The 15,419-nt window shown below is 38.5% G+C and overlaps 2 protein-coding genes across 2 annotated transcripts; both read left to right on the forward strand.

Moving 5' to 3' along the window:
* The first annotated feature begins 612 nt into the window (after positions 1–612).
* On the forward strand, positions 613–2,214 carry LOC137948393 (uncharacterized). The gene is made up of 2 exons (XM_068794478.1): positions 613–1,357; positions 1,460–2,214. Exons 1-2 carry the CDS (start codon positions 613–615, stop codon positions 2,212–2,214), a joined length of 1,500 nt encoding a protein of 499 aa, XP_068650579.1.
* A 5,548-nt stretch (positions 2,215–7,762) lies between these two features.
* LOC137948401 (uncharacterized) lies at positions 7,763–8,939 on the forward strand. Its single transcript, XM_068794491.1, has 2 exons — positions 7,763–8,063; positions 8,179–8,939. Exons 1-2 carry the CDS (start codon positions 7,763–7,765, stop codon positions 8,937–8,939), a joined length of 1,062 nt encoding a protein of 353 aa, XP_068650592.1.
* Positions 8,940–15,419: the final 6,480 nt, after the last annotated feature.

A 15,419-nucleotide genomic window follows, 5' to 3' on the forward strand; every position in this document is an offset into this window, starting at 1 on the left:
AAAGAAATTTTTGAGTAAAATTAAAAGAAGGGATGATGATTGTTTATAAACAAGTCAGGAACCCTGTCTAAGAGACGGAGAAAAAAAATCAACTATTCATTATATTTATTTGATATGATAGATAATAGCCTAGTTAAAGAACATCGCCAAACACTAGGCCAATCCCAACTCTCCTAACATGTGGGAACCGAGAAAGATTGGTCAATCGCTCATTTCCTCTGTTTTTGTTTCCCTTTGCAACTTACACCCATCTACCTGAACCAACCGCCAAGTTAATTTCAGATTAGGTAAATCAAAGGAGTTCAGATCAGGTGCAACAAAATATATTTGATCCATAAAGTAGTAGTCGTCGTCGTCGTCAAGCTAGCAGATGAGCCCATGTAGAAGAAAACTGAACTCGCAACGATTATAATAAGCGGTATAATGCAAAGAGAACATTTGGAGTAAGGCGAACTTCATAACATGCAGATGCTACGTTGTACGTACCCAGACCTTCTCCTCTTCCTCTTCATCTATAAAACCCTCTCTGCACCTGACTCCTATCCATCTCTCTTTTCTTTACAACATCTTGATCACTCTTGAGGGGAGCGAAGAGAGAAAACGATTCATCAGATGGCTCGGCGGCAATGCGTTCTGCTCTTGGTGGTTTTATTTGTGCTGTTAATCACACTGGAGGCCACTCTAGTGCGGGCAGATGGGAAAGGGAGCGGCAACGGTGATGGGGGCGGGAACGGGAGCGGGGAGAGCGGGAAAGACAAAGGAAAGGCGGCAGGCGACGGAGGGAGCGGATATGCAAAAGGTGGTGGAGATAAAAAGGACATAGGGAACGGGAAAGACAATGAAAATGGCAAAGTGGAAGGCAATGACAAAGTAGGGGGAGAGAAAGGAAATGGGAAGGGAGGTGATGAGAAAGAAGAAGGCAACGATAGTGGTAAGGGAAAGGGAGGAGAAGAGAAAGGGAACGACAATGGCAAGGGCAAGGGCGGTGAAGACAAAGGAAAGGGTAGTGACAATAGCAAAGGTAAGAGTGGTGGTGACGAAGGAAAGGGCAATGACAATGACAATGGCAAAGGGAAGGGAAATGATGACAAGGGAAAAGGGAAGGGAGATGATGGCAAAGGTAAAGGGAATGGTAATGACAAGGGAAAGGGGAACGGTGAAGCTCCTACGACGCATTACCAAATGGTTTCTCCAGTGAAGACGACAGGGCAAGAACGAGCCTTGTGTCTGTCAGAGGGGCGCTGCTATAACAAGACACTCACTTGCCCTAAAGAATGCGCTGTTAGGAAGCCAAAACAGTCTAAGAAACACAAGGGCTGCTTCACCGACTGCAGCAAATGCGAGACCACTTGCAAGTGTAAGTCTCCCTTATTATGATAATATGATTCTAAAGCTCCTTATTAATTTGATCAATTATGTTTCTCCTGATTATCTAGCTATATATCTCAATGTATAACAGATAGAAGAGCAAACTGTGAAGGTTATGGATCCGTTTGTTACGACCCCAGATTCGTTGGCGGCGACGGTGTCATGTTCTACTTCCATGGAGCCAAGGGCGAGAACTTCGCTCTTGTCTCGGATGAACAGCTCCACATCAACGGCCACTTCATCGGCAACAGGCCAAATGGACGGAAGCGTGACTTCACCTGGGTGCAGGCCCTTGCCGTCATGTTCGACACACACACTTTGGTTATTGCCGCCCAGAGGGTCACCAAATGGGATGACAGCGTCGATGCTCTCCTTGTCCGCTGGGAAGGCGAGGACGTCCTAATCCCCACCGACGAAGAAGCAGAATGGCAGGTGATCAGCGACGCAGGGCGGGAGGTGTTGGTGGAGAGGACGGCGGACACCAACAGCATCAGGCTGACGATCGACGGACTGGTCGAGATCGACGTCAAGGTTACACCCATCGGAGCCGAAGAGAACCGAGTGCACAACTACCAATTGCCAGCCGACGACGCCTTCGCTCACTTGGAGACGCAGTTCCTGTTCAAAAGCTTGACGGACGGTGTTGAGGGGGTGCTAGGCAAGACTTACCAGCCAGATTACGTGAGCCCCGTGAAGGTTGGCGTCCCCATGCCGTTGATGGGAGGAGAAGACAGGTACAAAACGCCGTCTTTCCTCTCCCACGTTTGCGCCTCATGCAGATTCCAGCGACCAGTCCCGGCGACACAAGTTACTGTTAATTCTCAAACTGGAATCTCACAGTACTGAAGAGCTCAATTGTTTGACAGAATAAAGGCACATCTACTGTTCGGAACTTAGGGTTTTAATGTTTAATAAGGGCAATGAGATTACTTTTGCTCATACACCTTGATCTTATTATTCTGTAACCTATACCTATCAACTGAAGATTCCATTATAATCGTAAGAAGAGGTGTGAAGGAGCTGTTCTTGTGCTTCGTGACTTAGCTGCAGCGGAGGGAAACTTGGAAAATTAAAAATGATAGAAAAATGTGTCCAAATATCACCCACTAAGATGACATATATTATCTAGGTTCAAAGAAGGTTCCCAATCTTATCATGATTTCACATATTTTAATAGAATTTCTTTTAACAAAACCTTTTAATGTTACGTTTGTAGGGTGAGGTTGATTTTTTAAAAACCACTCGTGTTAGTATTATGTATTTTTATTATTTATTTATTTTAATTAAATTTAGATAAACTATTAATTACTATACACAACTTTAATAGGAATAGATGGATAGTTTAGTCAAAGAGGCATTGGTTACAAGTGTAGAGGCCGACTATAACGCTATATATGATCAGGTGAAGGTTGTACGAGTTGGTTATGAGAAGGAGATGGGGTCTTGGTGTACCCCTCTCCTACATCTCGGACTTTAGGAGATGCCAGTGCAGTCCGACCAACTAACTCGAAGAAGGCTAAATGAAAAGATTGCACAAATAAAGGAAACAAAAAAGAAAAGTAGTCGACTACTTGAAGAAATAGAAAAGAAAAGTAGTCTACCACTTAAGCCAAAAATAGTCGACCACTACCACTAGTAGAACTTGGCAAGGCAAGAAAAATAGTTGATCACTATGGAAGGAATCAACTACAATAATTCACAAAATCAAGTCATTAAAACAAAATAAAGTCGATTATAGGGAGAATCTAGACTGTAACCTTTTTTGTTCGAAAAACTTTAATGGTAGAACTAAAATAACTTAAAACATTTGACCAAGTATAACTTTATGGGGGTGACCATAATTTTTTGAAGATGACAATGTAGAAGATACACAACCAAGTAAAAATGCAAAAAATTAAAAACAACATCTAAGCAGGATATTGCATACCTAAAACGAGCACAACATGGAGTGATTAAATCAAACAAAAACTTTTAGGTTTGAAGAGAAATTTTACTAAAAAGCTAGGAAACTCATTTTTCATCAATGCATGGAGAGTTAATCAGAGAGAAAATAGGAAAATGAGATATTTTTGGCATAACTGACATTCAATACTTTTTATATCAATATATCAAAAATATAGATCTAAATCACAAAAAGTTTACTGCTCAAGAACCCAAACTCAAAAGATCTTTTATTTTATACTAAATTTGACAAAAAAAAAAAATTTCTTGAATCTTTGATGAAAATTTGATTTTTTTCATTCTATAGCATAACCCTTGCCGACTCCAATGAGAATATCTCCTTATATATAGATCAGATTGTCATGAAAGTTACTCCAGAAACTACACTTCAATATCTTTCATTTAAGTATAATTTTACATTAGGACATATACTACTTTTGAGAGAAAGAATCTAATAGATTTCAGACTCTACAATATGACCAAATTGATTACTCTTTCTTCTTTGGCCAAATTGACCATTGACTCTTTTGAAATTGATGTATCCCTCTAGGAAGCTCAGATTGAGAATTGATTTGATATGTTAGAAAATATACTTAAATATATTTCTTCATATAAAGTCTCATTTTTATGGCATAAAATACCTAAAAATTTGAAGATTTTTGCTGCTAATCAAATCTATCTAGTTGTCTGACCTTTGCTACTTCAAATATTGATTTATCTTTGTAGAAAACTTTGATTACCAAAATTATTTTTGATTTGGAAAGTAGTCTCAAATATAATTTCTTAAATATATAATTTTCAATATGAAAACATCAATATGGAGGTGTGAAGGCCAAGGAAGTAATGAGTACTAGGTGAGAAAAGAAAGAAAAAAGGTAGAATACGAACCTAAACTACTAGACCAAAAAGGGATCACATTATCTCTACGGGTTGACCGAGTAAACTAATAGAACACACTCCTTGATCCAGTTACACTCAATTTCGAATACTAAAAGATAAGTCCTAGGACAATTAAACAATTGAACAAAAATAGAAGACCAACATAACTAAAACTCTTTTAATTAAGACTCTTCTGTGTGACTTCCTTCCTGTGCTTAGACTCCACCATATTAATTCTGGTTTTGTGAGACTTCTTACTATGCGAGTCATTTAAGACTTTTTCATACTTGCTCTTCAACAATTTAGAAGTCGTACGTCTCCATATCTTGTAAGTGATCTACCAACATGTTTAGAAGTAAAAATAACATTTATTAATTTTTCATAATTTTTGGACAAAGTTATCACATTTTTCTGAATATAAAAAATAGCCTCATCCATTCATAATGGCTAATTTTTTTTAAACATTGGGAATCATTTTATTTAACTCAAACTTGTTCTAGAACCTTATATCTCGCCATAGTGAAACCAAGTCTCCTAAGTGGACACATGATTTAAGAAGTTTTTGCCTCCTCCAAAGTTTAAAAGGAAGCCAGATTCAATAGCTTTCTTCATTGAGGTAAATGTTTATGTGCTTTTTCACTTAAATTCTTATTAAATATTTAGATATCAATTTGTGGAATTGTGAAAATTTATTTTTAAATCATATTTGATTTAACCAATGCATTGTGAGTAGTTGTGTGATTGACAACCATTTGAAATTAGTGCTACAACCCCTTCTATTTTTGAATCATATTAATACATGCCTATATGTTGTTTTATTGAGGCGCTTGAGATGGCTTTTACAAAGCAATTAAAATTTTTGGAAAAAAATTCAAATCCATGTGTTTTTATGCATATACTTTGAGATATATCATGATACTTGGTATAGTACAGTTAAATAATGCCGAGTATAATGGTCCATGTGGCTCACGGGGGGGGTAATTTTTAGAAATTTAAATTAAATTTTATGAGAATTTAAGTAAACAAAAAAGAAAAATCAAGTAGAAAGATAAAATCACACACCACAAATGAACATCAATATTTTGTTATTGATGTTTCCCTATTTTTATTCACTGCTTAAGAACCCATGCTTGGGAAATTCCACTAATTATAACTTTATTAGCTTGGAATTACAAGAAAGAGATTTTGGCTCTCCTTCAAGCCACATGTATACCCAAATACATGATTACAAATCAATATCTGCATGAGATTAGCTAGGTTCTAGCTCTAGCAGGCCTTTCTATCTAGATTGACCAAAGTTCTTGATGAACCTATCAAGAAATGAAAAATTACAAAAGAAAGGTAAAACTTATACCTTTTGAATTGTGGAGAGACAACATTCTCCTTGAAAGATCCAAAATTTTTATTGTACCACAAGTTTTGGAAGGATTGGGGCTGCTCTTTTACATAGACTGAGTTTTGAGATTTTTCAAGACTTCCTAAACTCCAGTCTTCAATTCTCTACTTCTTCTTTTTTAGGGTGCTTCTCCAAGAACACTTTGACATACTATGAAGCTCGATCTTTTTGAGAAGCTTGTGCTGATTCATTACATAGACCTTTGAGTTTTGTGTCTCTTGAAGGAAATGCATCTGAAATTCTTGAATTAAAATTGTTAGATCAATTAAGTTATGTTATCATCAAAATTAAGAAGGGAGTCAACACTCGGTCAATAGATTACACTTTGAAATTATTCACTATAGTTCATATTACTATTTGACTATACTTTGAAATCAATTATTAAATTAAACACATTGTGTGCATTCGCCAACTTGAAAAAGAAATTCTTGATTTACATTGACCTTATATTTTCAAATTAAGATATATTGATTTGCCTATATTTTAAAATAAATTCATTGAGGAATATTATGAATTGTCTTCAGTTTAAAATCAAGTCATAGAGGACTACTTTAAGCTGCTGGCTATATTGAGTAAGTACTTAGGATTGATCTGCCTGATTTCTTGTGTTTGGATTTTTAATTAGGTTATTGTGAGCAATTCACTTGGGGCTATATTATAAGCAAGTAACTATTACGATTTTGGTCAAGCCGTGTGTTGGCAAGATCATTTTTACCTTAAAAAGTTTGAGAGAAGTTGCAGTGGTTGAGAAGTAGCGGTTGGCTAATTGGATTTTATTGTAGGGCATGATCCATAAGATCTTATGTAGGGAAGAAGTGTTGAAAATCCTTGTGGGTCTAGGCCGGTGTGCCTTGTGATCTTCTGAATCCCTATATAGGTCTAGGCTTGTGTAGCCTAGTTAGTTACTGAAAAATCCCTATGCATGTGGGACTAAGCTTGTGTAACCTCTAAACGATTAGGGCTAGTTCCCTGTTGTAAATCTGCATGAGTGTGTACTATTATAAATTGGTTATTATGGTAAAGTGAGAGAGACATATGACCCCGTGTAGACAACATTATAATTGACCTTAGAGGCTATTTGTTATAGATGTAGTAGGGCAACTCAAACTCAATAGAGCCTCAAGGTACTAAGAACGTTTTGAGAGTGGACTAACAATCTATAGAGGGATTCTGAACTACCTAAAAATCATGTGTGTACGTTGTGCGTGGTTGCTTTTGCTTGTACTTTGATCATTGTAAATAAGCATAAATTATAAGATTGACCTTGCAACTTTGAATTAATTGAAAGGATAAATAATACACACATAAAGATTAAAAAAAATCATCTACTTCTTATACTCCTTATCCTTCAAACGCCACATAGAATACCAGTTACCTTCTCACTCATTATTTTGTAAACATTAAATTATATTTAATGATCCCTGAAATGAATACAGGACTCGCAACCTTCTTCAGTTTGTTTTTCTCTCCTTAATTGTAATTCTCTCCTCCAGGCATGTGCTCGGGCATGTGCATGGGCATGTGCTTGCTACTCTACCTAATTATAGAATGAACTAGAGGCCTGTGCCCATCTACTGGAGGCCTGTACAGATCATGGCTGGAAGGTGCTGTACACTATGAACTCGTCTGTAAACAGTGGAAAAAACTTTGCTCCTAGTGCCCCACAATCAATTTTATAAAGTTCACACAAATCCTTAGAAGAGATCATCGAAGCTCTCACCGAGTTTCTGTTTCCCAGAAAGATGAAAGCTCGAAATAGGTCAAGCACTAATCCGCATAATTTAAATTGTTAAAGGATGACGGAGAGTGAAGTGAAAGGGTACGCTTGCGGAGGATTTGAACATTTGTTTAATCTGAACCAGATTCAGCTGCAATTACTTCGTAAAGGGTTTAAAGCTTGAAGCTGAAGTTCACGCTGATTTGCCAACCCATTGCGTTACAGAAAAAAAAAATAAACTGGAAATAAATGTTGCAAATTGATTGACCTCGGAAGTTGAGTAAAAACGTAGTGTGAGCCGAACTTCATGGAATGCTTTGACGACTGGTTCTACCCTTCCTCACTATAAATTTACTTGCTAGCTTTCATCATCATCCCTCCATTTCCTTTACATTTCTCTATCCTTCTTCTAGTTTCTGTAATAACAACATCAGAGAGAAGGGACGCCTTTTTGTTTCAATATGGAGAAGAGCATTACTGCATTGCTCTTGGTGGCCGTTGTTGTGCTGATGTTCTCCATGGATTCTGCCTACGCACAGGGGCAAAAGAAAGGCAGGCTCGATCCTGCTTCGACTCACTACATCACTCTCACTTCTGTGAGGCGTACTGGGCAAGAACGAGCATTCTGTCTTGCACGAGGTCGGTGCTTCTTGAAGACCCTCACCTGCCCCGTCCAGTGCACGCAGAGGAAACCAAAGAAGAACAAGAAAGTTAAGGGCTGCTTCATCGATTGCAGCAGCAAGTGCGAGACTACTTGCAAGTGTAAGCCGACTCGCCATACTTTCTTACTTTCTTCTGAAGATGCAGGGCTAGCTAGCTATTATTAATTCCCTCCACATTTTCACTAATTTAATATTGATTCGACGCGATTTTGCAGTTAGAAAGGCCAAGTGCAACGGATTCGGATCGGTGTGCTACGACCCTCGTTTCGTTGGAGGAGACGGCGTGATGTTCTACTTCCATGGAACTAAGGGCGGCGACTTCGCTCTCGTCTCCGACGACCAACTACAGATCAACGCCCACTTCATCGGAACTAGGCCAGCCGGGCGGACCCGCGACTACACATGGGTTCAGGCCTTGGGCGTCATGTTCGATTCTCACACTCTGGTGATTGCCGCCAAGAGGGTCAGCAAGTGGGATAACAACTACGACGCGCTTTTGCTCCACTGGGACAGCCGAGAGGTCACCGTGCCCACAGAAGGAGAGACCGAATGGCGGATGATCACAAAAGAAAGCCGGGAAGTTGTGGTGGAGAGAACCGACGACACCAACAGCATCAAGGTGACGATCGACGGTTTGGTCGAAATGGATGTGAGAGTGGCTCCAGTCGGAGCAGAAGAAAACCGCGTCCATAACTACCAGTTGCCGAAGGACAACGCGTTTGCTCACCTGGAAACCCAGTTCAAATTCCCCAACTTGACGGAGAACGTGGAAGGGGTTCTCGGCCAGACATACCAACCGAATTACGTGAGCACTGTGAAAACCGGAGTTCCCATGCCGATGATGGGTGGAGAGGACAAGTACCAGACTCCCGCATTGCTTTCCGCCTACTGTGCCTCCTGCAGATTCCAGAGGTCGGTGTCTCAAACTGCAGTTGCAGAGGTCGACGATGCCATGATCGGAGTTGCACAGGCTTGAAATTACGCCTGAATAAGATCCACCCTCCCATGAGTGTATTGTATTAATTAACCACATCACTTTAGCTACATCGAGTTCAGGAAATTATATGTTCAATAAGCGAAGCATTGATCTTTGAATGTAATCTTAGCTTTATTTTTAAAATGAACCAAGCGTACTGTCAACTTCAAATTTCATTCTATCTTACTATCTTTCTCTATTGAATTATAAGACACAGTTGGAAGTGTAGCCTATTCTAATATAATCAAATTTATAACAGAAAATCAGACCGCAAGATTCGCTCATAGGATCTAGTGATCTGCGGCAGAGGTGTCGTTACGTCTAGTCTGCAAATTACGTGTTTCTACATTTATATTGAAAAATAAATTTCATGTAAATGGCAAGGCAAGGTTGGTAAACCTCACCAGGTGGCCTACTTAGAGAAGGTGACAAGGTCAAGAGATCCCCCTCCAACGGGATTCGACAGTCAGTTGACCAGTGATGAAGTCATCAAATGTCATAAATTTAATTTTTGTAAATAAATAATGTTTATAAAAAGAAGGAAGAGGACGTTCCCCTACCTCTTTGTTGGAAGATAGGGCTCAAACCCACATGACCAAAGAAGACCCATGCAACTAAGAGATATAGAAGATGAGCTCAAGGCCCACAGATCAAGGAGAAGGCCTATAGGCCCACATATATTAATGGCAGGATGGTAAATAAAGGGTCATCTCATAGAGATGGTATTGATGTAATTAAGCTAAAGTTCCGGGGTTAAAACCCTAAAACTTAAATCCTAAGTTCAGGGGTATTATTGTAATATAGTAGTTTCATAAATCTATTGATGGCTTCTTGGGGAGGGTAGGAAATAATAAATTTTATAACCCTTCTTCCTTCTATTTTCTCCCAATGGGTTTCTATCCTTTTTTCTCCATGAGCTAAATTCATGGAGTCCTGAAAATCAACATGGTATCAGATCTATGATTTTCAAGACTCCCATCTATGGTTTCAGATTCAAAGAAACCCCTTATTTTTTTCCCTTTTTTTTCTTTGCTCCTATTGTTGTTAGTTGTTTTTTCTCCCCTAGTTGTTTCTTAGTGCCTTAGTTTTTATTGCTTTCGTACTCAAGCCTAGGTCATCTCAGAGTATTGCTTTTCTTCCTCTCTTTGTCGGTGTCATACAAAACACAGAAAGAAGAAAACTGGAGAAGAGCGAAGGTGAAGAGTTTGCAGTAAAGGCACTGTTTAACTCTCTCCGTCTCCATGGTTGAATACTCAACGGAAAATTATTTTACGTTGTTGTTTGTGAAGGCGATGATCACTGTCTTGTTCTCCATGGAAGCCATCCTCAGCACGCTCTCGAGCCAATCTCGTTGGCTGCAGCTTCGTTGCTGGTCATTCACAGCACTCTGAGCGATGGTGAACAGCGAGGAGGCCAGCTTCTCATCTTCCCTCTTTGACGCTAGGCGTTAATTTCTCTCCGTCGAGAGTTTCTGGTTCCGGGAGAATCTCCGACTGAAACAACGACAATATGCGTCGCCGGAGAAGATGACTCTGCACCCGAGAGAAATTTTTTTTCTGCTGCTTGGTTTCCGTTGGAGGATGACGATGCCGAGATTACGTTCTGCAGACATGTTGTTCAGCTGAGAGGAAGCAAGGAGGAAGATGAGTTACCATTTCTGGACGAAGAATTTCCGCTCTATTCGGCCGCAGGGGAAGACAACCCACCATTGCCGAAGAAGTCCAAAGAATTCGGCCACTCTCTGTTTGCCGCTGCTGGAGAAGACGAAGTCGAGTTGGAAACTTTCCTTCCGAGTTTCCGTTCTGCGTCGGTGAATAAGACTGTTTACACCATAGTTCGTTGGCGCCGAAAAAAAACGACTACTGCTGTCGACGGGTTGTCGTTTAGGGAGGACGAACATGGCGTCGCCTGAGAGATCCGAACTCTCGGGGGGAAAGTTTCCTCCCGATCTCTCTCTGGTTTTCAGTGTCAGCACGCGGGGAAGAAGCTCTGTTTTCCGATTAATGGTTCCTAAGTTAAGAAAATTTATTATTTTAGCGCCCAAGTTAAGAAATTTAATTGAGCGTCGAGTTAACCCAGCGCATGCCGAGCATCCCGAACTCGCCCGAGTCAAGTTAGCGCAGCTCGTGCCCGAGTTCCCAGCCGACCACTGTTTCTGCATCAGCAGACCGAGTCAACCTAGACCAACTCGGTCCAGGTCATCCTGACCTGAGACACTTATTTCTACCTCGATAAATGTGCCCAAGATTTTGGCACGACTTGGTAATTTTTTTTTTCTTTGGCTGGATTATTATTTTTGAAGAATTGACATATTATTCTTTGGTCAACACATTATTTAGAACATATATGTTCATTGGATTATTTTATGGGCTATTTAATAACTATTATTTTGGGTCGTGTTATATGGGCCCAAGCCTAGCCCATTTCAGCTGTTGCTATTGTGTCTCTTTTGATGAGACATTATTATTGAAAAAGAGGTATCCTCATACCATTATTTTATGTCCCCGTCAAAAATATCAAATTGTTGTGGTTGGGAGTTCATGGTGGAGGAACTGCATCCCCGTAAAAAATATCAAATTTATTTATGATTAGGAGTCCATGACGGAGGAACTTCATCCCCGTAAAAAATATCAAATTTATTTTTGGTTGGGAGTCCATGACAAAGGAACTTCATACTCGTCAAAAATATCAAATTTATTTGTGGTTGGAAGTTCATGATAGAGGAACTTCATCCCCGTAAAAAATATCCAATTTTTGTGGTTGGGAGTCCATGACGGAGGAACTTCATCCCCATAAAAAATATCAATTTTTTGTGGTTGGAAGTCCATGACGGAGGAACTTCATCCCTGTCGAAAATATTAAATTTTTGTGGTTGGAAGTCCATGACGGAGGAATTTATTATTATATTTATGTTACTTCCCCCCTTTAATATCATATATTACTCTATCACTTGAGAGTCGTTGTCTTGTGGAGGGACACGATGGTGGAGGTGGACACATCAGAGCAATGTCTTAGCGGTTAGGAATGATTTACTCTCATTGATATTATACCAGCTGGGCCTCATGAATGAGAACACAACATAAGGGAGAGTGTTGGAAGATGAAGGCATATTATACAAAAAAGATTGTATACATCATTTGCAGCAAGCTGGGATTTGATGTTGTTCTCTCACCCCCAACTTGAGGGGGAGTATTGGAAGACAAGGCCCAAGCCCACACGACCAAGGAAGACTCACATATCCAAGTGTATTAGAAGATGGGCCTAAGCCCATAAGACTAAGAAAGACCCATGCAACCAAGAGATAAAGAAGATGGGCTCAAGGTCCACAGATCAAGGAGAAGATAGGCCCACGTACATTGTTGGTAGGATGGTAAATAAAAGGTCATTTCATAGAGATGGCATTGATGTAATTAAGCTAAAGTTACAGGGTTAAAATCCTAAACCCTAAACCCTAAGTACAAGGCTATTATTTCAAAATAGTAGTTTCATAAATCTATAAATAGAGCTTATGGGGGAGGGTAGGGAATAATCAATTCCATAACCCTTCTTCCTCATGTTTTCTCCCAATGGGTTTCTTTTCCTTTTTTTCCATGAGCTAAATTCATGGAGTTCTGAAAATCAACACTCTTCATAGAATTCATCTCTTCCTTCATGGCATTATACCATAATTTTGATTCTTTGCAATTCATGACTTGTGAAAAGAACTTGGGATCACTTTTGGCTCCAATGTTGTAGTCAGATTCTTGCAGATACCCAACATAATCATCAGGAATTGTTGATCTCTTTATTTTAGTAGATCTTCTTAATGTTGTACCATCATATTCCTAAAAAGTATGTGGTTCAACTAGTTGCTCAAAAGTGTTTGGCAACTCTTGAACTACCTGATCTACTGGAATGTCGTCAGTATCTTGTGGAACATCAATGATTGGTTGTTCAACACTAGTTTGTAGCTGAGGGGTACTGTAAACAATAATTAATCTATCACTTGAGGTGGAAGGTTGAGATTCTGAATGATCCTTCTCAGAAACAATGTTTCGAGTTTGATTGCTCCCATTGATCAAGTCATTTTCAAGAAACTTTGCATTTCTTGATTCCACAATCCTAGTGTTGGACAATAAATCTATAACCTTTGGACCTTTCAGTATATCCAATGAAATACCCACTAATGGTCCTTGGGTCCAGCTTCTTCTCTTGTGGATTATAAATTCATACTTTAGACGGGTATCCCCAAACGTGCATATGTCGCAAACTCAGTTTCCAACCTTTCCATAATTCAAATGGAGTTTTAAGAATAACTTGGTTGGAACTCAGTTTAATATATACACTGCCGTCTCAAGTGCTTCAGCCCACAAGGATCCAGAAAGATTGGAGCTACTAAGCAGACTCCACACCATGCCTAATAATGTTCAGTTTCTTCTTTAAGCTACACCATTTTGGTCCAGTGAACCAAGCATGGTATATTGGGCAACAATCCTATGTTCCTAAAGAAACTTTGCAAATGAACTAGGTGCTTGTCCATTTTCTGTGTATCTACCATAATATTCTCCACCTCTATCTAATCTCACAATCTTAATTTGCTTACCACATTGTGTCTCTACTTCAGCCTTAAAGATCTTAAAGGCATCTAATGTTTCATTCTTAATATAAAGCATGAAGAGATACATGTATCATGAGTAATCATCTATAAAAGAGATGAAGTATTTCTGACCATGTGAGTTCATGTCTGGACTACATATATTAGTATGTATGATCTATAATAAGTTTGTACTCCTATTGACACATTTCTTTGACTTTTTAATCTATTTTCTTTTAATGCAGTCTGCACAAGTCTCGAAATTAGTAAAATCTAGAGTACTAAGTACCCCTTCATTTACTAATATTTTAATTCTATCCATGGAGATATGACCTAATCTCCGATGCCACAATGTAGAGGAATCCTCATTAATAACACCTCTTTTATTACTAGTTTGAACATGTATCGAATCATAAGTGGCATTGTTTTGTAAATTGATGCTATAAAGACCATAAGACAAAGTACCATCCCCAACACAATCAGACTTATAATATAAACTGAAAGATGAGTCTAAAAAATTAAAGGAATATTCAAAAGGTATAAGCCTTGAAACTGAAATCAAGTTTCTAGAGAAACTTGGAACATAAAAGGTCTTTTCTAACTTTAAAACAAAACCACTACTTAAATTTAAATAGCAAGTTCCTATAGCTTCCACATGTGAGCTCATCTTGTTTCCTGATAAGATGTTTTGCTCACTTCCCACTGGTTTCCTTAGGTTTTGTAAACCTTGAAAGGAATTTGAAATGTGGATTGTTGATCCAGAATCAATCCACCATATGTTAATATTGACATTAACCATATTAGATTCATAACAAACAAATGAGGTTGAATTATCTTTGTCCTTTCCATGTGTTGCCAGCATTGTACTTTCTCCTTTTCCCATCACCAGTCTCCCTTCCTCTTCAACACACTTGGTCAAAAGTTCATTAATTGACCATTTATCCTTATGTGTGTTGTATGAGATTTTGAAGGGTCAATATTGGTACGGAAGGGTGTTCATGATGTAGTGCACCAGCAAAGAATCCGACATTTCAACCTCGAGTTTCTTCAATTGAGCCACAATATCCCTCATTTGCATGATGTGCTTGCGCACACCTCTCATACCAGTGAGCCTTAGGGATGAGAGCTTCATGATTAGGGTGTTGCTAGTGCCTTGTCCGAAGTGATAAATTGTTCATCAATGGCTTTCAGTAAGTCTGTAACCTTTTCATGTTGATCAACAGAACCACGAATACCAACAAAAATTGTAGTCTTATTGAACATCAAGCTGAGGCGATTAGATCGCTCCCATCGTTCATAAAATGTGATTTCAGTTGCAGTGCTGGTATCATTAATTGTTGGTGGTTCGTTTTTCCGAATAGCATAATCTATGTCCATCCACCCTAAATGAAGAAGAATCCTCTCTTTCCAAACCTTATAGATATCTCCCTTAAGTTCAGGGATTTCAAAACGAATATCAGAAAAATTTGCAGGTTGTACATCTACATAAAATTATAAATTACATGCTTCTGTTAAAATTGAGGCTTGAATAAATATCATGTTTTACTAATGTAAATCATGCTTAAAAATTGAATCTATTGACATAAAAAATGCATGTGCGCTAAATTTTTTAATTCAAGCATATTCAGTTATTCTTTATGATTAAATTTTATGATAAAACTATCAAATTATTTATGAATTCATAATTCCAGTGGGTATATTATGAATAACTTGATATTTTATCCTAACTAATAAACTCAAATATAATAAAAATTCCTATGGGATAAAATTTATTATATCAAATAAAATTAGTTACAATTAATGTCTAATATTCTCTATGTGATCCTAGTCATAATATATAATTTTTATTAAATTAAAGATATTGTGGCTACTCTCTAATTAATAAAAATTATATGGATCACTAGACA

Source organism: Aristolochia californica, unplaced genomic scaffold (assembly GCF_029961685.1).
Source record: "Aristolochia californica isolate CCGP_79_NKW_82.1479 unplaced genomic scaffold, dmAriCali1.0.hap1 SCAF_1, whole genome shotgun sequence".
Taxonomy (NCBI): domain Eukaryota; kingdom Viridiplantae; phylum Streptophyta; class Magnoliopsida; order Piperales; family Aristolochiaceae; genus Aristolochia; species Aristolochia californica.